Raw genomic sequence first — 24,956 nt, 5'->3', positions numbered from 1 at the left:
CGTTTAAAAGAGAGATGTAACTGGGTGTTTCTGTCATCACAGGAGACTAGAACGAGGGCTGCATGGTGGAGGGGACCTGGGGGAGTGTTTGTAAAACAATGAAAGAATCTTTTCTTTTAAAAAAAAAAAAAAAAAACAAAGTACAATGAACCTAAATCTTATTAATTCTCAACGTCATTTTAATATAGTTGAGAGTCAGCTCTGTTTTGTCAAGCCTGTCATGTCTATTTCAACTCATGACAATCCCATGTGTTTCCAAGTATAATTGTGTTCCGTATGATTTTCCCTGGCTATAATCTAGCAGATCATCAAGCCATTCTTACAAGATACCACAGGGTGAATCCAATCATCAGCATTTCAGTTAGTAGTCCTCTACTTAAATCTATCCAGACACTCTCAAATACACCATGGTAGTCAAAATTGCCATGGTTGAGAAGTGATGGTCTGGAGCTTTCACAGAATCCCTAAATACTCCTAATATAGAGCTAAGACTAAGAACTACTAACCTGGAGTGTCTCTGTTAATGTAGTCTATACCATCGAGTAGGAACCGACCCATAGCTGACCCTCCCGTGGGTTTTCAGTGGCAGTTAATCGCACGGGAGGAGATTGCCCATCTTTCTCCCACGGAGCAGCTGGTGGCCTTGAACACCATGCCTTCAGAATTGTAGTGTAGCTTCTTGGCTTAAGGCCACCAGAACTCCCTTGTCTCTATTAATAAGCTTCTTCAAATGTGCAATGGATTAAAGAACAATAAAATTTTTTTAAAAGCTGAATTTGATAGCACTGGGTATAAAAAAAAGAATAAAACTGTGGCAGAGACTAGAGTAGTTCACATAAAAGTAAAATATAGGCATGTTAAGACAAATTTTACATCAGTCAACTTGTTTCTTACACTCTTGCTTTGTTTCTAGTTGTCAAGTATGTTCTAGAGAACTGACATAAAAAGGTGCATTACACATATATAAAAGTGAGACATTGTTTTGTACAAACTATCTTAGTGTACTGAGATCTTGCTTTTGGATCTACAATCTACAAAACAAATTGCTGTAAAGTCAGTTCCAATTCATGGTGTCTCCATATGTGTAAGAGTAGAACTGTTCCTTAGAGAATTTTTTTAAAATCGTACACCAGGGGTAAGGGTAGAGATACCCAACCATCAACTCCTCAAGGAAGAATCCCCCCTAGAAACATTAGCTGAGACCTATGAAATCAGACATGCCTCAAGCTCCCATCAGTTCTACCCTTGTGTCCATCTCTTGGCTCTTCCTACTCTATTAGTTGGTTCACTGTGACCATACAGAACACATGCACAATATTCACTGTTACAAGATTTACTGAGGAAATAAAAGGTTATCATTTAGTTTGAAAGCAATCGATACGACTCATCATTCAGGACAAATTTCTCAGGGTTGTTCTCAAACAGGTCTCCCACTGACTTTTGAGGTTTTAGACTTTGCTCCAAACTCAGAAAATAATAAAAAGTTGTTTCAGTTCTGCCAATTCTTTTCAGTTCTACCTGCTCCTCTAGTGGTCTAGTGTTATGAAACTGCCCTATAGTCCTGCAAGCGCTTGGTTCGAGGCCCCCAGCTGCCCCATAGGTAGTAAATCGCACAAGAAGAGATTGCCCATCTTTCTCTCACAGAGAAGCTGGAGGATTTGTGCCACATGACTTTGGATTGGCAGTGCAGAATTACCTACTTTTGGTTCTGTTATTGTTATGTGTCATCAGGTTGCCTGCAACTCATAGTGACCCTATTGTTCTGTAGTTCTGAACCTTGTCCTGTACTGAGCCACTCTCACTGTCTCCACCACATCTACCTCCATTATCCCAGTTACTGTGTAAATTCATCTTTTCAAGGGTCTTCCTCTCTTGCTCTATCCCTCTACCCTTCCAAGCATGATGTCCTCCAACGACTGATCCCTCCTGGCCACATGTCAAAAGCATGTAAGACAGAGATTCAAAATCCTTACCTCCGAGGAGCAGCCTGGTTTCAGTTTCACTAGGACAGACTGGCTTGCTCTCCTGATGGAGAACACAGACTCTATGGTATATTCAATACTCTTCTCCAGCACCACAATGGCATCAAGTCTTTCATCTTTCATCTTTCTTGTCCAGCTCTCTGATGCGTAGTAGTAGTCTGAATCAGGCACACCTTGGTCTTCAGATTGACAGTATTGCTCATCAGCACTTTTGAGAGTCGCTGATAGCAGACTTGCCCAGAAAAATCCGTCTTTTGATTTCATCACTGCTGCAACCAAGAGTTTTTGATTGTGGAGCCGAGTAAGCTGAAAATGTTAACACCCTTAATTTCTTCTCCATTTGTCATGGTGCTGTCAGATGGCCCAGTAATAAGAATCTTTGTCTTCTTCTTGATGCTGAGCTTCAATTCATACTGAAGACTGCAGTCCTTGACATTGTGCAGCAAACACTTTAGGTCCTTCTCACTTTTTATAAGGTTATGTCATCTGCATAATGCAAGTTATTGATGAATATTCTTCCAGTCCTGATGCCACATTCCCCCCATAAAGTCCAATTTTCTAAATGATCTGTTCTGCAAATAGATTGAAAAGGTATGGAGACGGGATGCATAGGTTTCACATGAACACAATCAGGTGTTCTGGGATTCACGCTCTTCTCAAGGTACAATTTGTTGTGGTCCACACAGTCCAAAGGCTTTGCATAGTCAATGAAACACAGATAAACATTGCTCTTGTTACTCTTTGCTTCCAACAAAGATTCATCTAATGTAGACAGTAATGTCCTTGGTGCCACCACCTCTTCTAAACACAGACCGTATTTCAGGTATTTCTATGTCGACATAGTCTTCCAGTCGTTTTTGGGTAATCTTCAGCTGAATATTGATTGTGTGTGATATCAGTGATATTGTTCAATAATTTCCACACTTGTCAGGTCACCCTTTTGGAATGAGAACAAATACAGATCTCTTTCAGTCAGTCTTCTATGTCAGCCAATTATTTTTGGTACAGTGACTCTGTGTACTCCTTCCGTCTTCTTTTAATGCTTCCTGGGTCATTCAGTATTCTACCTATGGCATCTTTAAGTATTGAAACTCGAGGCTTGGATTTGTTCTTTAGTTTTTTTCACCTTAAGAAATGCCAAGCAAGTTTGGCCCTTCTGGTTTTCCAACTCTAGTTTAGCTCTTTGCACATTTCATTCTAATACTTTGCTTTGTCTTCCTGAGCTGCCTTTTGAAATCTTCTATTTAGTTCCATAACTTCCTGCCTCCTTCCCTTTGCTTTAGTTCTTGGCACTCTGGTGCAATATTCAGGGTCTCTACTGATAGTCTTTTCTTCTTCCTCTTGCTTTGCAATGAGCTTTCTTCATGAATTATATATTCTTGGCATCTTCCCAAAGCTCATCTGGTCTTTGTTCATAATTTTCAAGGCCTGAAACATTTTCCAAAGGTGATTTTAAAATTCAGGTGGGATAGACGTCAAGAAAATTTTGGTTCTTAAAAAAAAAAAAAAAAAAGAAAATTTTGGTTCTTGTGGATTTGATTTCATTTTCTTTAGCTATAGTTTAAACTTGCATGTGATTAATTTATGATCTGTTCCACAATCAGCACCTGACCTAGTGTTCACAGCTTACCATTCTAAAAACAGGATTTCAATACACTTGGAACCAACAGTCAGATCAGGGGTTGTATTTCACTTGAAAAGTCTATAACCAAGGATCTCTCTAAATTACTGTGTAGCAATGATGTCAGTCTAAGGAATAAAGTATGCTTGACTTAGACCATGGTCTTTTCAAATACTTGCTGTGCTTTTGAGAGATGGAAAACAAATAAAGATGACACAAGAAAAATTAATGCCTTTGAACTGTGGTGTTTTAAAAGAATACTAAATATGCCATGAACTTTCAAAAGAACAAACAGATACGTGTCTTGGAAAAGGTGCAGCCAGAGTGTTCCTTGGAGGCAAGGATCTGTGTCACATTCTTTGGGTATGTTGCTAGAAGAGGCTTTTCCTTGCGAAAAGGACATCACACTTAAGAAAGTGAAGAAACTCAAGGGAGGGGAAGACTCTCAACCATATGGGTTGAAATAGTGACTGCAGCAGTGGCCTCAATCATGTCAGAGTTTGTGAGGTTGGCACAGGAGAAGACAGGGTTCAGATCTGGGGTTTATAGTCTCTATATGTCATACTTGACTCAACAGTACCTAATAACAACAATTTCAACATGTGAAAACATACATGCATTGTAGTCACTGAGTCATTAAACACTGACTGTGTGCTGAGCTTTATAAGATGACCTTGGAGGTCACAAACAGGAGGACTACATAGAACAGACCTTTCATGGCCAAAATAAGTGATGACTATTCCAAGCAGAAAGATTGATGTTGTCAACAATTTCTTTGTACTCTAATCCACAGTTAACATCCATAGTAGCAGTAGTCAAGAAACAAAAAGAAGTGTTGTGTTGAGGAAATATTGTGTCAAGCACCTCTCCAAAGTGGATGTCAGTTTAAGGACTAAGGTGCACCTGACCTGTTGTTGTTGTTATGTGCCGTCGAGTCGTTTCCGACTCATAGCGACCCTATGCACAACAGCCCTAAACCCTGCTCTATCCTGCGCCAACCGCACCGCCTCTGACACACCCATCCCAATTACCCCAGTCACCGAATCAATCCATCTCATAGAGGGTCTTCCCCTCCTGCGCTGTCCCTCCACCCTCCCAAGCATGATGTCCCTCTCCAAGGACCCGTCCTTCCTGGCAGCATGTCCAAAGTATGTCAGACGAAGCCCCAGAATCCTTGCCTCCAAGGAGCAGCTTGGTTTAATCCTCTCCAAGATGAATCTGTTTGTTTTCCTGGCAGTCCAGGGTACATTCAGTACCCTTCTCCAGCAACACAGCTCAAAAGCATCCACTCTCCTTCTGTCCTCCCTAGTCATTGTCCAACTCTCTGATGCATAATAAGCGATTGCAAATACCATGGCCTGTATCAGGCACACCTTAGTCTCCAGAGAGACACTGTTGCTCCTGAATACCTTTGAGAGGTCCCTAACAGCAGACTTTCCCATCGCGATACGCTTTTTGATTTCCTGACTGCTGGTACCAAGAGTGTTGACTGTGGAGCCGAGCAAACTGAAGCTGTGAACACTCTCAATCTCTTTGTCATCCATCCTGACGCTGCTAATTGGTCCAGTGGCGAGAATCTTTGTCTTCTTGACATTGAGCCTTAGTCCATACTGAAGGCTGCAGTGACCTTATATATGTTATTTTCAATTGTTTCCTATGCATCTGAAAGTTGGACAATTTGAAAAAGAAACAGAAGAAGATTCTAGGCTTTTAAGTTGTGGTTTTGGAGAAGAGAGTGACCAGAGTGCTCCTTAGAGACAAGAATGGCAAAGCTTCACCTCACATATTTTGGGCATGTTTCTAGGAAAGGATATTTCTTGGAAAGGGAAATCACTGGAGAGGATCTGTGAAAGAACGGAAGACCCTCAGTGAGATCTCTTGATACATTGGCTGTGGCAATGGACTCAAATGTGCCAGGAATTATAAGGATAGCTAAGGGTAGGCCATGGTTCAAATCTACTATTCAAAGGGCAATTCTGAGTCAACAACATCTAACAATAACAACAACATTGATTATACCATGGACTGTCAAAAGAAAAAAAAATTCCCTCTTGAAGGAAGTGCAACCAGAGTGCTCCTTAGAGGCAAAATGGTGAAGCTTCTCTCACTTCCTTTGGGCATATTTTAAGGAGAAACAAGACCTTGGTAAGAGACATTATAGTAGGAAAGGAAGAGAAGGTCAGGGAAAGAGAGGAAGACCTTCAACAAAATGCATTGGCACAGTGATTACCACAATAGACTTGAGCAGAAGAAAGATTACGAGGATGGGAGAGAATAGGGCAAGGTTCAGATCTGTTGTATGTAGGGACACTGGGAGTCTTAGTCAATTTAATACCTACCAACAACCTCGCAAGAGTGCTGAAGGACAACGATGACAGACTAGAGACTAAGGTATGCCTGATTCAGGCCATGGTCTTTGCAATTACTTGCTATGCATCTGAGACCTGGACAGTAACTAAGAATGACAGAAGAAGAATCAATTCTTTTGAGTTATGGTGCTGGAGAAGAGTGTTTTACATACCATGGACTTCCAAGAGAACAAACAAGTTTATCTTGGAGAGGGTGAAGGCAAGTTGCTCTTTGAAGGCAGGGATTTTGAAGCTCCATCTTACAAACTTTGAGCATGTTACAAGAATGGACCAGTCCTTGGAGAAGGACATCATGCTTGGAAGGATGGAGGGACAGCACAGGAGAGGAAGACTCTAGATGAAATGGATTGATACAGTGACAGTAGTAGTGGGGGAAGGTGTGTCCAAGACAGTGAGAGTGATTCAAGATAGATTAGCAATTGTGTGTATGGTCCCTATGAGTCATAAGTGACTTTACAGCACATAACAACACTCGAAGAAGTCAGATTTAAAACTTTATACCAATTCAACCTATCACTTTTTCAAACTAGTTTGGATAATTTGTTGGCGTTAATTAAATCAATTAGCCCATTTACTACAGTCAAGATCTTATTCTGTGGGGTACTAGTAGGGCAGTGACAGAATTCTCAGCTTCCATGCAGGAGATCTGGGTTTACTTCCTAGCAAATGCACCTTGTGTGCTGTTTCCATCAGCTTTTTGGTGGAGCTCTGGTGTCATAGTCCATAGAAAGTAGTGCTGCTAACTTCTTTGGATGTTCAAACCCACCAGCTGCTCCACAGGTGACAACTAGGCCATCTCCTTCTGTGCTATTTAAGCCTCAGAAAAAACAGCTGGAAGGTCAGCTAAGAGATGGCCCTGACTCAATGGCCGTCGGTTTGCAGTTTTTTATATGTTTGTTTTGTATGATTGTAACAAGTTTCAACAGAACTGTCAAATTCAGAGGGACCAGGAATAAAGGGCTGGTAATTTACTTCTGAAAATAAGCCAGTGAAAATCTTAGAGAACATGACAGTACGATCTGCAACTCATCCTGGGGCTGATGTAAGAGTGGGTTTCATTTCATCTCAGTGTTTGTGGAACTGATGTGAGTCAAGGTCACCTCAATGGCAGACTCAGTGGCAGCTAACAACCACCGCAGATGTTATCCCAAGCATTTTATCTCCTAGTCTACTCTAAAATGTTCTACCAACATATTTTGTTAAAATCAAAAGCCTTTTACTCAAACAATAGTACTGCTTCCCAGAAAATTAACCAAGGCGAGGGGGTGGGGAATCACAATAAACTGTCAAGTGGGATTATTTCCACATGTTTCTAGTTAGTTAACAAAAGGCTTGAGGAATGTTTATATACATATATACAGCATTTTCTGGAAGAAACAGTATTTGCCTTTAGGAGCTTCAGTTGGGAGAGAGATGTTTCCACACAGAAATTTTCCACAGTTCATTTTCCAATCATTTTGTATGTTGTGTTTTATATATTATGTATCAAAACATATTATGGATGACATTTTAAAGAATGAGAATTCCAGAACACTTTATTGTGCTCATGTGGAACTCATGAATAGACTGAGAAGCTGTCTTTGAAACAGAGCAATGGAACGTTGCATGGTTTATATTCAAGATAAGTGTGTATCAAGAATCTATCCTTTTATAATATCTAGTCAAGCGGTATGCTGAGCTAAGAACCTGAAAAGCTGAACAATATGAAGAAGAATATGATGTTAGGATTGGAGGAAGACTTAACAGTCTGTATTATACAGGTGACAGAACTTTGCTTTCTAAGAGTAAAGAGGACTTGAAGAACTCACTAATGAAGATGAAAGACTGCAGCCTTCAATATGGATTACACCTAAACATCAAGATAACAGAAATCTTCACAATTGGGCTTACAAGGAATCTCATGAGAAACATGATAGTGAATTTGTCAAGGATTTCCTTTTACTTAGATGCACAATCATTATGTCCATGGGAACATCAGTCAAGAAATCAAACAAGATGCTGCATTGGGAAAATCTTTTGCAAAAGATCTTTTCAAAATATTAAAAAACAAAAATGTCATTCTGAAAACTAAAATGCACCTGACCCAAACCATGGCTTTTTTTTTTTAGTCAGTTCACATGGATCTTGGCTTAAAGCAGAGAGTACCAGAGGAAGGGCTATCTTTGTTTCATTGACTATGCAAACTGTGACTGACTCTGAGAAGAAAGAAGGGAACTCTGAGAACACTTGATTGTACTTGTGTGAAACCTATACTTGGGCCAGGAGGTAATCATCAGAACAGAGCAAGAAAACACTGCATAGTTCAAAACTGGGACGGCTGTACATCAAGGATGTGTCCTATCTCCATATCTTTTTAATCTATATGAGGAACAGATTATCTGGGAGGCTAGGCTTTATGAGGATAAGTGTGGCATCAGGATTGGAGGTGGGGTCATCAACAACCTGTGTTATGTAAATGATAGAACCCACCTTACTGAAACTGAGGAGGACCTGAAGTGCTTGCTACAGAAGGTCAAGGACTGCAGCCTTCAACACAGAATGAAGCTCAACATCAAGAAAAAAAAGATTCTCGCCACTGAGCCAATTGGAAGCATCTTGATAGATGGTGACAAGATTGAGATTGTTGACAGCTTCAGTTTGCTTGGCTCTACAAGCAACACTCTTGGTATTAGCAGCCAGGAAATAAAAAGATAAATTGCATTGGGAAAGTCTGCTGTCAGAGACCTCTCCAAAGTACTGATAAACAACAGTGTCAGTCTGGAGACTAAGGTGCACCTGATACAGGCCGTGGTCTTTGCAGTTACTTACTATACATCAGAAAGCTGGGCAATGACTAGGGATGTTAGAAGGAGAGTTGATGCCTTTGAGCTGAGGTGCTGGAGAAGAGTATTAAAGAGTACCACGGACTACTAAGAGAATAGGTTCATCCTGGAGAGGGTGAAGCCAGGCTGCTTCTTGGAGACAAGGATTCTGAAGCTTCGTCTGACATACTTTGGACATGTAATGAGGGAACAGTCCTTGGAGAAGGACATCAAACTTGGTAGGGTGGAGGGACAGCTCAGGAGAAGAAGACCCTCTATGAGGTGGATTGATTCAGTGACTGGGGTAATGGGGGTAGGTGTGTAGGAGACAATAAGATCGTCACAGGATAGAACAGGGTTTAGGGCTGTTGTACACAGGGTCGCTATGAGTCACACATAACAACTATGAGTGACACATAACAACATGTGCGTGAGAACTGGACAGTTACTAAGGAAAGCCAAAGAAGGTTGATGCATGTGAATTATGGTGTTGGTACATGTAATAAGCATAATATGGACTACTAGAATTATCAAATCTTTCTTATTAGAAGAACTGCCAGAATGTTCTTTAGAAGTTAGAATGATAAGAATTTTGTCTCATATACTTTGAGCTTGTGATTAAGAGAGACCAGTTCCTGGGGAAGAGCCTCATGCTGGGTAAAGAAGAGGGTCAGCAAGAAAGAAGAAGATGCTTCATGAGATGAATGTATTGTTAACAGGATCTAAATTCCCAAATCAATCTCCATAATAGTCTATGTGTTTCCTACTGCCAAAGGGGCCCTTTAGAGTAGTGAAAGAAGACCTTCACCCTGAAACCCACAGCGTCCCTTTTCAGCAGGAGTAGCTAAGAGAATACGCCATCCCCTTTTCCTTATGAATCAGGGTGAAGTCTCTCTCATGCAGGAGTGATAGGGAATGGCAAAGGACACACCGACAAAGGAGATTAATCAGAACTGACTTTGACAAGCACTGTGGCAATTGGACAATTAAAACAGACATGGGGGGGGGAAGAAGAACGAACTGGGGATGAGGGTAGAGAAAACAGTGCAACAATGAATGAATGAGAACCCAAAATATCTGTAAATGTTCATTAAAACTAATGAAATTTAATAATAATTTTAAAAAAGAGAGATTGTTAAGAGAAAGACCTTTCACTAAGGCTGCAATGATAGACTGAAAAATAGCAATGATTGTGAGAACAGTGGAAGACCAGGCTGGAGGTCAGTCTGTTTTATATGGCATTGCTGTGTGTCAGAAATGATTCTGCATCACCTAATGTTGTTGTTGTTGTTAAGTGCTGTCGAGTCGTAGACAACTCATAGTGACCCTATGAACGAAAGGCCTGAGCACTTTTCATAGAGTTTCCAGAGGCAAGCCATTTCGGAAGTAGATGCCACTCCTGCTTCCAAGTCTGTTTTAATCGAGAAGCTCCACTAAATACTGTCCATCGTGGGTAACCATTATCACATTTGACACATCAGTGTCACAGTGTTCAGCTTCACAGTAACCACGAGTTACCTCTCTGCACAGCAATGAATGCACAGACTAGTGCTATACCACCTAGAAGAATGTTTGAGAAAAAAAGCAATTTGAACCTGGCCTGAGGAATGCAGATTAAAATCACCCACCTTGGGCTTGGTAGCATAACTTTCTGTCCACTAGGCCAACGTAGCTCTCTCTATGTCGTCGTTGTTATTATTGTTAGGTGCCGTCAAGTCGCATCACCTAATACCAATAAAATTTTCCTTTTTAAGTGTTAGTAAATAATAGAAAGCATGCATCACTAGTAGTTTCTCAAAAGCATCAAAATGCCTCTTCAAAGCAAGAGAAAGAGATGAGCTATACATTTACCCCTATGGTGCCCTTCTTAGTTATGTTTTCTTCCTAAAGGGAAAGACTTTTAAAAATAAGATTGCTACAACATTGGTTCTGTTAAGGAGCTAAATAAGAAAATTCTATTTTAAGTTGAGTGCCGAATTCCTATGTAATATAAATGGTTAAATGTTCAGGCATTAGCCAAACTTTTGTCAGTTCCAATCTACCCAGATGTGCCTTGAAAGAAAGTCTTGGTGATCCATTTCCATGAGATCACAGCCATAGAAACTCCAGAGTGCAGTTCTACTTTGCAAATACAGGAGCCCTGTGAGTCAGGATCAACTCAACAACACAAGCGGTTTTGGGGTTTTGTTGTGTTTATGTTGTTTTTAAGATTGGATTGTTAATGAGAGTTTCTCTGAGGAAGCTACAGCAAAGGAGAGGGAAACATTTGACCGCAAGCAGCAGTCTAATTTCCCTTTGGCAATCGTGGGACAGTTAGCACCCATATGTTCTTTCATAGTGAATTATGTACATAAGAGAGGTGTTTACAGTGATTATATCTAAAATTTTTTCCTCCAGTGATTTCTTTTATATCCTTTTTTAAACCCACTATGATGTTAATTTTCTTTTTCTGAGTACTCATACAGCAAACATTAAGCCAAGCATGAGCTTTAATCTTGCAGGTCCCTTTTATACCCTTTTATCTATAATTCCCAAGAAGACTCAATGCTCACTCGTTGGAAGGGTAGAGGACAAAAGGGAGAAAAAAAATTGATGCCAACCAAAGATGATTCTATATTTTATTTTCTTCTTGTGTACCATCGAATCGGATCCGACTAACATAGGAGGAGATTGCCTCTCCTTCTCCAGCGGAGCGTCTGGTGGATCTGAACTGAAAATCTTGGGGATTGCAGCACAGCTTCTTGCCACTGAGCCGCCAGAGCTCCCTTGATTCTATATTTTTGTTGTTACTCTGACACTCTACAAATTTTGATAAATTACGATAGTTACAGAAAGGCTTCAGGCCTTTTGTTCATAAGGTCACTATGAATTGTGCTCGATTCAAAGACGGTCAACAACAATAAAAACAAGTTTTTGTCTATCTCTTCCATGAAGTTTTTCCTTTCTGCCTTTCATTTACACTTAACCCTACCTAAGGGTTAAAGGAAGTTTGAAAAATAAGAAAAGCAAAGCCGTTGAGAGTGGAAGGTGCCTGAGACATGAGTGCTCCATTGTGGTTTTCCTGGGTCGTCTTCTTACCACTTCTTACCACTAGAACTTCACAGGAATTCAGATTTATTAAACAAGAAGCAGCTTTGTTTTCCTCTTCCTGTTGGATGTATGAATTAGGAAACCCAGCCAATATGGATCTCAGAACCCTCCTCTCTCATGGGAGTAAGCTTACAGCAACAGTTCCATCATTCCAAAACATATCCCATAGCAATTCGCATGCATTTTAAGTCCATCTCTGTGGCCTTAATGGAGAAATTCAATTTGGAGGGTGATTCATCCCAGAAATCATGTTTAATGCCTTAATTTGCATCAGGCACTAATAGTCAGTAGTCAGCAATGGCACAATTATTTGCTGGTTTCGTGGAAACAATCTACGCTTAGCACAGCGTTTCTGTGAAGAGCCTTGTGGTTGTCCTTGGACAATGGTGTATGCGGAAATTCTAAGAAGTGCATTGAGACAGAGGACAGTGAACTCGGATTAAAAGAAAATGTCTGTTAAGAAAAATACTCAGGAGAAACAAAAGTATGTGTGAAAAACTAAGAGAGAGCATTTCAGGAACTAAGTCATATGAGGATTTAGCCCTGAAAATAATATTATAGAGAATCTCATGCTATTTCTTACTTTTTGAAGTACCTCTTCTAATGGACTTGTGTTAGTGAAAATATTGACCTTGAAAGTTGTTGTGCTTGTGTGCCTTTGAGTCAGAGCCCATGCATTGCTGACCCTCCAGCGGCTTTTCAGAGGCAGCTAAGCACACTGGAGGAGACTGCCCATCCTTCTCCTGCAGAGCAGCCAGTGGATTCGAACCAGTTGCCTTCAGGATTATAGCTCAGCTTCTTAACACTAGGCAACCGAAGCTCAGATGAAATTTGATAGAAGTACAAATTCTCACACAAAACTTGACATTTTGTAGAAATGGTCAAAATTCAAAGCTGAATTTAATATTAGTATGGCAAAAGGTGGCTCAGAAAAGAAAAAGACTAATTTAAGTCAAGGCTGTAGAAGAGTGTTTACTATGGATTTGAGTAAGTAAATTTTTGTAAATCACTAAACAAAAATTAGAAAGGAAATTAATACTCTCTTTCTTTTTGAAAAATAATTGTATATTTCACAGGGACTACCACTTACCTTTTTAGTCCTTTTAGTTAGCTATCATTAAAGCCTATGCTCCTAGAGCAATACCTAATTAGATACATTACCGTTATTTGTAGTTACCATGTTATGCTGCTACCACTTCCTCTAGAGGTATTACATTTCCTTTCTTTAAACAAAGATTTCAAATTTGCATCATGAAAGAACAGATTTTTTTTTCCTGCAATACTACAAATAGGTCACAGTAACTCCTTTTTCCTGTATGATATTTGGGCCTAAATTAAATTAAAAATAGTTGGCCCCTACCATATTTACTGAACCAGAGTTTAAAAGCACTAAGAAAAAGATACTTCTACAGGAAAAGGTAGTTTAAATGTTAACCAGTTAACAAAACCAAGGCACTCTCAACCACTTCATTTTTCCAGTATTCTCTATAACCTCACTCATACTTTCAGTCTCTCACTGCCGTGAGTTGAAAACTACATTCATGACTCATAGTTTAATAAGAAGAGACAAGAGATGACTGTATCTTAGTTAAGTTGCTACCCAAAATCCGAAACTTGCTCCATTCCTTAAAAGTTATATTTATTATTCACAATCTTTCCAAACCAAAAAAAAATAAATAAATAAAGTGCTGAGGCTTTAAACTATGGAAATTCTAATATTACTACTCCATGTCACTTTAATAATGGGAAAGCATAAAGAATAAAAGGCATCTAGACGTGTAACTGGAAACAGTGTCTGTGTTTCCCCTGCAAGCTCTGCCTTTTCTGACCGCTTGGACTCCTCTTCTTTTCCAGCTGCTGGCTGGGCGCTGGCCCTTTGACCACAATGACTTTGGCGTATTTCTTTGCAAGTTGTTCCCGTTCTTGCAGAAGTCCTCAGTGGGGATCACCGTCCTCAATCTCTGTGCTCTGAGCGTCGACAGGTAACGTGGCTCTTTTAAACTACTTTTTTATCAGGTTACAAAAAACCCCCTCAATTCTTTTCCTTACAAAGAAGCCAAGGGACCTTGAGAATTCATGCCCAGAACAGACCTCAGTTCATTTAAAGTGTATTAAAGATCTTACCTTTGCTGTTCATAATTGATTTTGCTGAGAAGTGGTCACCTTTGGATCTGGACATCCAAGATAGTGCCAATTCTAGCCAGTAGGCATCCTTAGAGGAAGAGAGGGGAAATGAGCGTATTAGATGCAATAAACTGTGTAGAAGATCAAATAACACATACTTCTTGTATTTTTAACTGAAAGATTTAGTATTAGAAAAGCACTCACTCACTCATTGCCATCAAATTGGCAGTAACTCATCCCTGACCCTCCAGTAGGTTTCTAAGACTGTATATCACTTGGAAAGAAATTGTCTATCCTTCTCCCAAGGAGCCTCTGGTGGATCCAAACCACCAGAGAGGTGCTGTCTTCGAGCTAGCAGTGCAGCTCCTTATGGTCTATGCCGTTGGAGCTCCCTGTTGTAGAATGTGTTGACCTCATGTGTCCGAAAAGACGGGAACCTAGACATAGAGGCACAAGACTATGAGAATTTCTCTGAAAGGGTCACAGAGTGAGAACAACACAGCCTGTCACCGCCCCACAGCAGAAAGCAGGTCAGGAGTCCATAGCCCATCCCCATGGTGCTGATATTGCCCCACTAGCCCCAACAGGTTTGTTTATTTGTTGCTGACCCACAGACTCACAGTTATGGTGCCAACAATGGGGTTTATTAGAGAAGGAAGTTGGAGAGTGGGGAAGGCAAAAAATATCACAGTATCACCCAAAAAGCATTTGACTGTGTTGATCACAACTTGTGGCTAACCTTAAGGAGAATGGGAATCCCAGAACTTGATTTTGCTTAAGTGAAACCTGTACTTGGACCAGGAAGCAGTCCTCAGAATAGAGCAGAGAAGCACTGCATGGTTCAAAATCAGGAAAAGAGCGTAGCAGGGATGTGTCCTGCCTCCATACATTTTCAATCTATATGCAGAGAAGATCATTTGGGAGGCAGGGCTTTATGAGGAGAAAAGTGGATTGGAGGAAGACTCATCCACAACCTACGTTATGCAGATGACACAGCCTTGCTTGCAGAAACTGAGGTGCACCTGAAGCACATGCTGCAGAAGGTCAAGGACTGTAGTCTTCAATATGGATTGAAACTCAACATCAAAAAAAACAAAGATTCTCACCACTGGGCCAATTGGAAGAACTATGATGGATGGAGAAGAGATTGAGCTAGTTAACAGTTACAGCTTGCTCGCCTCCACAATCAGTACTCTTGGCACCAGCAATCAGGAAATAAAAAGATTCATTTCATTAGGTAAATCTGCAGTCAGAGACCTCTCCAGAGTACTGAGAAGCAACAATGTCAGGCTAGAGACTAAGATGCGCCTGATTCAGTCCATGGTCTTTGCAGTTACTTGCTGTGCATCAGAGTGCTGGATAATGACTAAAGATGATAGAAGAATTAATGTCTTTGAGTTGTGGTGCTGAAGAAGAGTTTTGAACATACCACAGACTGCCAAGAAAACATAGGTCTGTCTTGGAGAGAGTGAAACCAAAGCAAGGATTCTAAAGCTCTGTCTTTGGGCACATGGCCAGGAGGGACTGATCCTTGGAGAAGAACATCATGCTTGGAAGGGTGGAAGGATGGCTCAGGAAAGGAAGACTCGGATAAGATGCATTGATACAGTAACTGGGACAGTGGGGGTAGGTGTGTGGGGGTCAGCGAGACTGGCTCAGGACAGGGCAGGCTTCAGAACTGTTGTTCATAGGGTCACTGTGAGTCACAGGTAACTTGATGGCACATAACAACAACAACAACCCAAAATAAGCACAGATGTTTGACCAATAGTTCCAAGGCACAGCTCCTCAGTGAGGCCAGGCTCTGGTTTCAATTCGGCAAGCAGCTTTTCCTTCCATCATCAAAGGCAAGAACAACATAGTCCAGCTGTGGTCAGCATAAACGTAAGAAGCCTCAGGTCACTCCTTGCCACCATTTGTCCACAGCAATGCCAGTCTCTCCACCACCAGTGTCTGGCTTTCACCACCATCTTGCCACCTCCAGACTTGTTCACCTCAAGTCTTGCTTCTCTGAGTCTTGCTGCCCAGTGTGAGAAGCACTCTTTATATTGCTGCTTCAGCTATTGATGATTAGCAAGACCATGCTGATTTGCAAGACTATGCCCACAGTTAAGGTTCTGGAGAGTAGAGGGTCAAATGTCTTTAAAAAGCCAACTTTTAGTCTTAACACAACAGAGTAGAATTATTTGTGCTCTGTAGGTTTTTTTAAGGTTGGTTTTTCAATAGATCACTAAGCCTATCTCCCAAGGTACCTCTGTTATATCTACTCTAGATATTTTAAAGAAGAAAATTAAATATGTGTCATTTGAAGTTATTAAAAATGTAAGTATCAATATTATTTCATTAAGATATAGTTTCAGTATTAAACCCAAGAAATAAACAATTTTAAAATTCGACTCCTAGGAAAATCTGCTTTAATTCAAGGGGTTTATCCTTGATTAAAAACACACAGAGACAAAACCCCTTTTCTTTCTTTGCTCCCTAGATCCTTTATATTTTTGCATGTCAATGTGTATTAACTCTAAACCTTGTGGTTATGTGACATCTAGTCACCTGTGACTCATAGTGACTCTATGTACAACAGCTCTGAACCCTGCCCTATCCTGAGCCAGTCTGTCTCTGACACATCTACCTCCATTACCCCAGTTACTGTGTCAATCCATCTCATCTGAGGTTTTCCTCTCCTGTGCTGTCCCTCCACCCTTCCAAGCACAATGTCCTTCTCCAAGGATTGGTCCCTTCTGGCAATATGCCCAGAAGTATGTGAGACAGAGCTTCAAAAGCCTTGCCTACAAGGAACAGCCTGGTTTCACCCTCTCTAGGGAAAACCTGTTTGTTCTCTTGGCAGCCCATGGTATGTTCAATACTCTCTCCATCACCGCAACTCAAAGGCATCAATTCTAATTCTGTCATCTTTAATTATTGTCCAGCTCTTTGATGCATAACAAGTAATTGTGAAGACCATTGCCTGAATCTGGCACACTTAAGTTTCCAGACTGACTTCCTTGCTCTTTAGCACTTTGAAGAGGTTCCTGACTGCAGATTTTCCAAATGCAATTCATCTTTTGGTTTCCTGACTGTTGGTACTGAGAGTGTTGATTATGGATCCGAGCAAGCTGAAATTGTTAACAACCTCAGTCTCTTCTCTCTCTACCATGGTGCTGCATATGTAAGCCTTGGTATCCTTATACATAAGGGAATAGATAGAGATTCAATAGTGACATTTATATTTCAAAATATTTCACAGCAGAAAATATATCTTTTCACACTTAATATCTGAAGAGAAGATACCATTTGCTTTGAGTCATATTTTAATCTACTTAACAGAAGAAAAAAAATCATTTAAAATAACACTCCATAAAATGAGGAAAATTGGAACCTGTTAGAAAACAATTTCAGGTTTATGAATCTGTGCTTTAATTTTTTTGAGCTGAATCAAATTTTGGCCCAAGAAAAGTTTCCATGATGAGATTTTTAAATATGATAGTGATCTCTGTTTTCAAGACTCTTGAGTTTTCATTTTTGTTTTTTAAGAAAATAATGAGAAAGGATACCTTCAGTTGCTGTATAAATTACTGATTACTTTATGGATTACTCAGTGCTATGAGGTCAAAAAGATCTTATTTCCTCCCTATCAGATTTTCATCTGAGTGAAGGAATGAAGAAATAAGACAAGGCAGGTAACTAAATTGAAGTGGATGAGTTTTCTTTGTTCATTTCAACTAGGACTGGTCTTAGTTCAACTTTTTACTCACTTCCTCCTCAAATCTATCTTTTGTACTGCTAATGTTTTTAATGCCAAGTATTAAATTGCTTAGAGGGGAAAAAGAGTAAAGTAGGAATTTTTTTTTAAATAAAAACAGGAGAAATTTTGAAACTTATTTTGACTTTTGCCCAATTTTATCAGCTTTCCAATAAAATAGAACCAGCCATTCCACAGAATTTATGTAGATTTTCTTACATCCTAAGGGACAATTCTGTCTGAGTTTGTGGAAGAAGAAGGAGGAAGTCTGGATAGGGAGGGGAATACAGTGCTTTTCTTTGTCAAGTTAACAACAACAAAAAGTAGCCGTTGCGTTTTCTCCAACTCATGGAAACCTGTGTCTCGGGATAGAACTGTGCTCCACAGAACTTTCAACTGGGGGAATATTTGGAAGCAGATCAGTAGGCCTTTCTTCCAAGGTGGCTGTGGGTGAATTCACAGTTCCAGCTTTTGAGTTAGCCAAAAAAATTCATTCAATTGCTATAAATAGATTTTGGTTCATAATGACCTTATAGAGCAAAGGAGAAGTGCCCCATCAGGTTCCCAAGGCTTTAAGTCTTAACAGAACCAGGCTCCCTTGGAGTATGTTGACCTAGTGGACAAAAAGTTATGCTACCAAACCCAAGGTGGGTGATTTTAATCTGCAGCACTCATGCCTGATTGAAATTCTTTTTTGTCAAGCATTCTTTTAAGTGATACAGCACTGGTCTGTACATTGCTGTAAAGAGGTAACTCGTGGTTGCTGTGATGCTAAACACTGTGACATTGATGTGCCAAATGTGATAATGGTTACCCATGGTGAACAGTGTTTGGTGAAGCTCCCTATTTAAAACAAGCTTGGAAGCAGAAGTGGCATCCACTTCCAAAATGGCTTGCCTCCAGAAACCCTATGAATATGGAGAAATGACCAAAGTTATACAAGTGTTCAGGTCTTTCATTCATAGGGTTGCTATAAGTCATCTACGACTCGATGGCACCTAACAACAACCACCACCTCTTCATTAACAGGCTAACACTCAGCCCTATATGCCACCAAAGAAAACTATTTTGGTTACCAATAGAGCATATCAACTGACTATAGGACCTAGGGACTCCTGTGAAGTTAACATAACAATAGTGATTAAAAATGGAAAATTAAAGTGAAACCAATGAAGCGGCCTGGGTACATAATGCAACTTGTAGTTAAAAGCTGTATGGGGAGAGAAGCAGAGAAAAGCTACAACCCTTAATAATTCCAATCCTATCTCTTTTTATTGTGCTTCATTTTATTGCATTTCACAGATATTTCTTTAAAACGAAATTGAAGATTTGTGGTCACATTGTTTTGAGCCAGCCTTTTGGTGCCATTTTTCCAACAGCCTTTGGGTCTCTCTGTGTCACATTTGGGTAATTCTCATAATATTTCAGACTTTTTCAGCATGCTTAATAGGCTAAAATATAGACATGACTTTTATATGTGTTGGGGGGAAGAATTGTGTGACTCGATTTATTCTGATATGCACCTTATTGTAATAGTTTGGAACCAAGCACAAAGTATCTCTAAGGTTTGCCTAATTTTAGACTAATGTGTAATTTGATATGTGGGAAACCTGCAAAACTCCCTTAGTAAGGAAACTGCTTTGTATGCCTCTGACTCAAAAGCTTAAGTCAATTCTTCAATTCATCTTTTTAAATATTTCAAGAATCTCTAAGCTTTGTCCTAATTCAAGAAGCATGAGGATGATTTTCTGAAAAGCCACATTATTTTTATATACTTGGATATGATGAGTCTTTATTCTCCAGTTGTTGGGATTTTTTGATGATGTCTACCAACTTTTACAGTCAGAATTGATAGAACATGCAACCAAAATGCTGTCATAATAATGGATGACTGGAATGCAAAATTTGGCAACAGGGAAGAAGGATCAGTAGCTGGAAAACATGGTATTGGTAACAGAAACGAGGTTGGAGACAGAATAATGGACTTTTGTACAATCAATGATTTATTCATTGCAAATAATTTTTATAAGAAATACAAGTGGTGACAATACACATGGACTTCACCTACTGGTACGCACATGTATCATATCGACTACATCTGTGGAAAGCATCACTGTAGAAGCTCAATATCAGCTGTGAAAACTAGGCCCGGTGCTAATTGTGGAAGAGATCATTAACTACTCATAGGCAAGTTGAAACAAAAACTAAAGAAAATTAAATCAAATCTGTAAGAACCAAAATTTGATCTTGAGTCTATTCCACCTCAATTTAAAAATCACCTCAGGAACAGATTGGAGGGCTTAAGTACTAATAAACAAAGACCACAAGAGCTTTGAGAGGGTATCAAGAATAACATCCTTGAAGAAAGCAAGAGGTCATTGCAAAGATAGAGGAAGAAGACTGAGGTGGGTGTTAGTAGAGACTTTCAATATTGCACCAGAGCCCCGAAAAGGCAAAGCAAAGGGAAGGAATCAGAAAGTTAAGGAGGTAAACAGAAGATTTCAGAGGGCAGCTCAGAAAGAAAAAGCAAAGAAACATGCAAAGAGTTAAAATGGAATCAGAAAATCAAAAGGGTGAACTCTCTCAGCATTTCTTAAACTGAAAGAACTGAATAACAAATTCAAGCCTTGAGTTTCAATACTTAAGGATGATATGGGCAGAATACTGAATGATCCAGGAAGCATCAAAAGAGGATGGAAGAAGTACACAGAGTCACTCTACCAAACATACTAGGCTGACAACGAAGAATTTCATGAAACAGTGTATCATCAAGAGCCTACAGTGATGGAGGAAGGTCAAGCTGCTCAGAAAGAGATGGCAAAGAACAAGGCCTCAGGAATTGACAGCATACCAATTGACATATTTCAACAGATAGGTGCTGCCATGGATGTGCTCACCAAGTTGTGTTGAAAATCTGGAGGACAAGTACTTGGCCAACTGACTAGAAGAGATCCATATTTGTTTCCATTCCAAAAAGAGTGACTCGACAGAGTGTGAAAATTATCAAACAGTATCATTGATTATGCAAAGGTGTTTGACTGTGTGGATCATAAAAAACTGGCTGACTCTGAGAAGAATGGGAATCCCAAAACACTTGATCATACTAATGTGAAACCTATAGTTGGACCAAGAGGCAGTAGTCAGAACAGAACAGGGTAACACAGCATGGTTCAAAATTGGGAAGGGTGTACACCAGGGATGTGTCCTGTCTCCATACCTTTTCAACCTGTATGCAGAGCAGATTATCCGAGAGGCTGGGCTCTATGAGGAGAATTGTGGCATCAGGATTGGTGGAAGATCTATTAACAATCTGCGTTATGCAGATGACACAACCCTGCTTGCCAAAACTGAGGAGGACCTCATGCATTTGCTGCAGAGGGTCAAGGACTGCAGCCTTCAGTATGGACTGAGGCTCAATGTCAAGAAGACAAAGATTCTCACCACTGGACCAATTGGCAGCATCAGGATGGATGGTGAAGAGATTGAGATTGTTAACAACTTCAGTTTGCTTTGCTCCATGGTCAACACTCCTGGCACCAGCAGCCCGGAAATTTAAAAAAAAATTGCAATGGGAAAGTCTGCTATTAGAGCAATGGTGTCACTCTGGAGACTAAGGTGCATCTGATACAGGCCATGGTCTTTGCAATCACTTGTTATGCATCAGAGAGTTGGACAATGACTAGGGAGGATAGAAGGAGAATTGATGCCTTTGAGCTATGGTGCTGGAGAAGAGTATTGAATATACCATGGACTGCTAAGAAAACAAACAGGTTCATCCTGGAGAGGGTTAAACCAGACTGCTCCTTGGAGACAAGGATTCTGGGGCTTCACCTGACATACTTTGGACATGTTGTAAGGAGGGACAGGTCCTTGGAGAGGGACATCATGCTTGGGAGGGTAGAGGGATGGCATAGGAGGGGAACACCCTCTATGAGGTTGATTGATTCAGTGACTGGGGTAATTGGGATGGGTTTGTCAGAGGCAGTGCGATTGGCACAGAATAGAGCAGGGTTTAGGGCTGTTGTACATAGTGTTGCTATGAGTTGCAAGCGACTCGACGGTACATAACAACAACATCACTGATGTCACACACAAGCAAAATCCTGCTGAAGATTATACAAAAATTACTGAAACAGTACATCCATAGAGAACTACCAGAAATACAGGCTAGGGTTAGCAGAGGCTGTGGCACAAGGGGCAATATCACCAATGTCAAATGGATCTTGGCCAAAAGCAGAGAGTACCAGAGGCATGTCTTATCTGTGCTTCATTGACTATGCAAAGGCATTTGAGTAGGTGGATCACAAAAAATTGTAGCTAGCCTTGAGAAGAATGGGAATCTCAGAACACTTGATTGTGCTCATAGAAAAACCTATACTTAGACCAGGAAGCAGACGTCAGGACAGAGCAAGGAAACACTGCATGGTTCAAAACTCAGGAAAGGAGTATGTAAAGGATACATCCTGTCTCCATACCTTTTCAATATTTACATGGAACAGATCATTCAGAAAATAGACTTTATGAGGAGGAATGTGGCATCAGGTCTGGAGGAAGATTCATCAACAATCTGCATTAAACAGATGACACAATCTACTCACAGAACATGAGGAGGACCTGAAGCAATTACTGCAGAAGGTCAAGGACTGTATTTTTCAATATGGATTAAAGCTCAACATCAAGAAGGCAAGGATTCTCACTGCTGGGCCAATTGGTAGCCTCATAATAGATTGAGAAGAGATTGAGATTGTTAACAATTTTAGCTTTCTTAGCTCCACAATCTCTTGGCAACAGCAGTCAATAAGTCAAGTGACATTTTTTTCTGGGGAAGGCTACTGTCAGAGACCTCTTAAAAGTGCTGAAGAGCAACAATGTCATTCTGGAGATTAAGGTGCCCCTGAGTCAGGCCCGGGTCTCTGCAATTACTTGGCATGCATCCAAGAGGTGGACGATGACCAAAGATTACAGAAGAAAAACTAATGCCTTTGAGTTGTGGTGCTGGAGAAGAATATTGAACTGTCAAGAGAACAAGAGGTTTACCCTAGAGAGGGTGAACTCAGGCTGCTCATTGGAGGCAAGAATTTTGAATCTCTGTCTCACATACTTTGGGCTTGTGTCCAGGAGGGACCAGTCCCTAGAGAAGGACATCATGTATGGAAGAGTGGAGGGATCCGCACAGAAAAGGAAGAACCTGGATAACATGGATTGATACAGTAACTGAGGTAATGGGGGTAAGTGTGTCAGAGACAGTAAGATTGGCTCAGGATAGAGCAAATTTCAGTGCTTTTATACATAAGGTCACTATGAGTCACAGGCAAGTCGGTGACATAACAACATTATCAATAACATAAATAACAAACCCAAAACTTAGAGGTTTAACACAGCAGCATTTTATTGTCCCTCACAATGTCAGGAAGTGGCTGTTCTTTTTATCACTTCACCTGTAGTTCTTGATGAATTTCTGCTGAACTTTTTTCTGAGGTCTAGGATTCACATACAGGGCACCATGGCAGCCATGGCTGGAAGATTGAGCTCATGCCTCCCATCTCCTTCTCCAAGCATGATCTCTTCAGTAGATTCAGGGATCAAGGTTGAACCTGCTGGCAAACCATCTTCCAGAGGGACTCCATTGGTCAAAGCAATCACACACCAGCTAAAACCCAAGTCCTCAATTAAGGATATGTCAAATTGGTGCCTTCTTTAAGCAACCATGCCTAAAGCCTCTTTAAAATTCTTCCTGCTGCTATTTTCCCCGCAAAGTCTATAAGACAATTGATTTCTTTGTTACATGTTATTGTTAAAAGCTATTGAGTTGGTCCTCTTAACAACTCTATGTACAATGAAATAAAACATTGCCTGGTCCTCTGCCATCCCCATAACTGTTGCTATGTTTGAACCCATTGCTACAATCACTGTTTCAATCCATCTCAGTGGCAGTCTGCCGCATTTTCACTGAGCCTCTTTATCAAACTAGATGTCTTTCTCCAGGGACTGCTCCCTCCTGATCACATGTTCAAAGTAAGTGAGACAAAGTCTCACCATCCTTGCTTCTAGAGAATGTAAAATACTAGAAATTATATAAAAATTTAAATGAATTATACTATCTTATCATACTGGTAGTCATTACATTTCTGAGTTCTACGCCTTGGTGGAAAATGATGACAACTCGTTGCAGTCGAATCAGAGCTGACTCAGAGCTGAACCTTCAGTTTGATTTTGGAGCTTGTCAGTCACACACAAAGAGACTTTCTCCAGCTGGGAAACTAGTGAATTCAAGCCACCTTTGGGTTAGCATCATGACTCCCTAAGACACCAGAGCTTCCTAAAATCTGAGAGGTTTTAAATATAAAGTTAAAAAGCCACTTAGAAATCATAACTCCTTGTATTATAGCAACTATCAAACTATGCCTATGATAATAAAAACGGGCAAATAAGCTGAAAGGAAAAAGAGATTTTACTGAAGCAATAGCTTTTACATTTAAATTTTATCTTTTTGCTGTTGTGTGCTGTCAAGTCACTTGCAACTCATAGCAATCCTATGTACAACAGCCCTAAGCCCTGCTCTATCCTGTACCAATCTTACTGTCTCTGAAACACCTACCTACCCCCATTACCCCAGGCACTGAATCAATCTGTCTCATCCTCATTCCTTTCTTGCACTGTCCCTCCACCATCCCACACATGACATCCATCTCCAAGGACTGCACCCTCCTTGCAACATGTCCAAAGTATGTCAGACGAAGCTTCAGAATCCTTGCCTCCAAGGAAGAGCCTGGTCTCACTTTCTCTAGGATGAACCTGTTTGTTCTCCATAGTATATTCAATACTCTTCTCCAGCACCACAGATCAAAGGCATCAATTCCCCTTCTATCATCCCTAGTCATTGTTTGATGCATAGCAAATAATTAGTGTTTTAAGATGTAGTTAATAATAAATATAAAATTTTAATGGCTTTCCCAGGCTATCACTTAAAGATTTAATAAACAAGCATTAAATGCCACCAGGTCTTGAAGATATGTAAAAAATTCCATGTATAGAGACATACCAGTGGCAAACATCTTTATGTAAATAAAACCATCAAGTATGGAAACACAAGGGAGGAGGAACAGCTGTAAGCAGACCCTAGTGATTGGTACATGGAATGTGAGAACCATGAATGAAGGAAAATTAGAAATTGTTAAGAAAGAAATGGAAAGCATAAATATTGACATATTAGGCATTGGAGAGATG

At 40.2% G+C, this 24,956-nt stretch overlaps 1 protein-coding gene across 2 annotated transcripts in view; it reads left to right on the top strand.

The window, feature by feature from the left end:
• Positions 1-24,956, top strand: part of EDNRA (endothelin receptor type A) — a 102,197-nt gene that overhangs the window by 42,856 nt on the left and 34,385 nt on the right. The window contains exon 2 of one of the 2 annotated variants that reach the window (XM_006886996.1): positions 13,718-13,845. The exons of the other annotated variant lie outside the window; for it this stretch is intronic. Within the exon in view, the coding sequence (XP_006887058.1) occupies positions 13,718-13,845 (128 nt within the window). The remainder of the gene's footprint in view (positions 1-13,717; positions 13,846-24,956) is intronic. 2 annotated transcript variants of the gene reach the window in all.

This window comes from Elephantulus edwardii, unplaced genomic scaffold (genome assembly GCF_000299155.1).
Source record: "Elephantulus edwardii isolate Elephantulus edwardi_28Jun2011 unplaced genomic scaffold, EleEdw1.0 scaffold00053, whole genome shotgun sequence".
NCBI classification, from domain to species: Eukaryota; Metazoa; Chordata; class Mammalia; order Macroscelidea; family Macroscelididae; genus Elephantulus; species Elephantulus edwardii.
The sequence above is the reverse complement of the archived record's forward strand: the minus strand, read 5'-3'. Positions and strand labels throughout refer to the sequence as shown.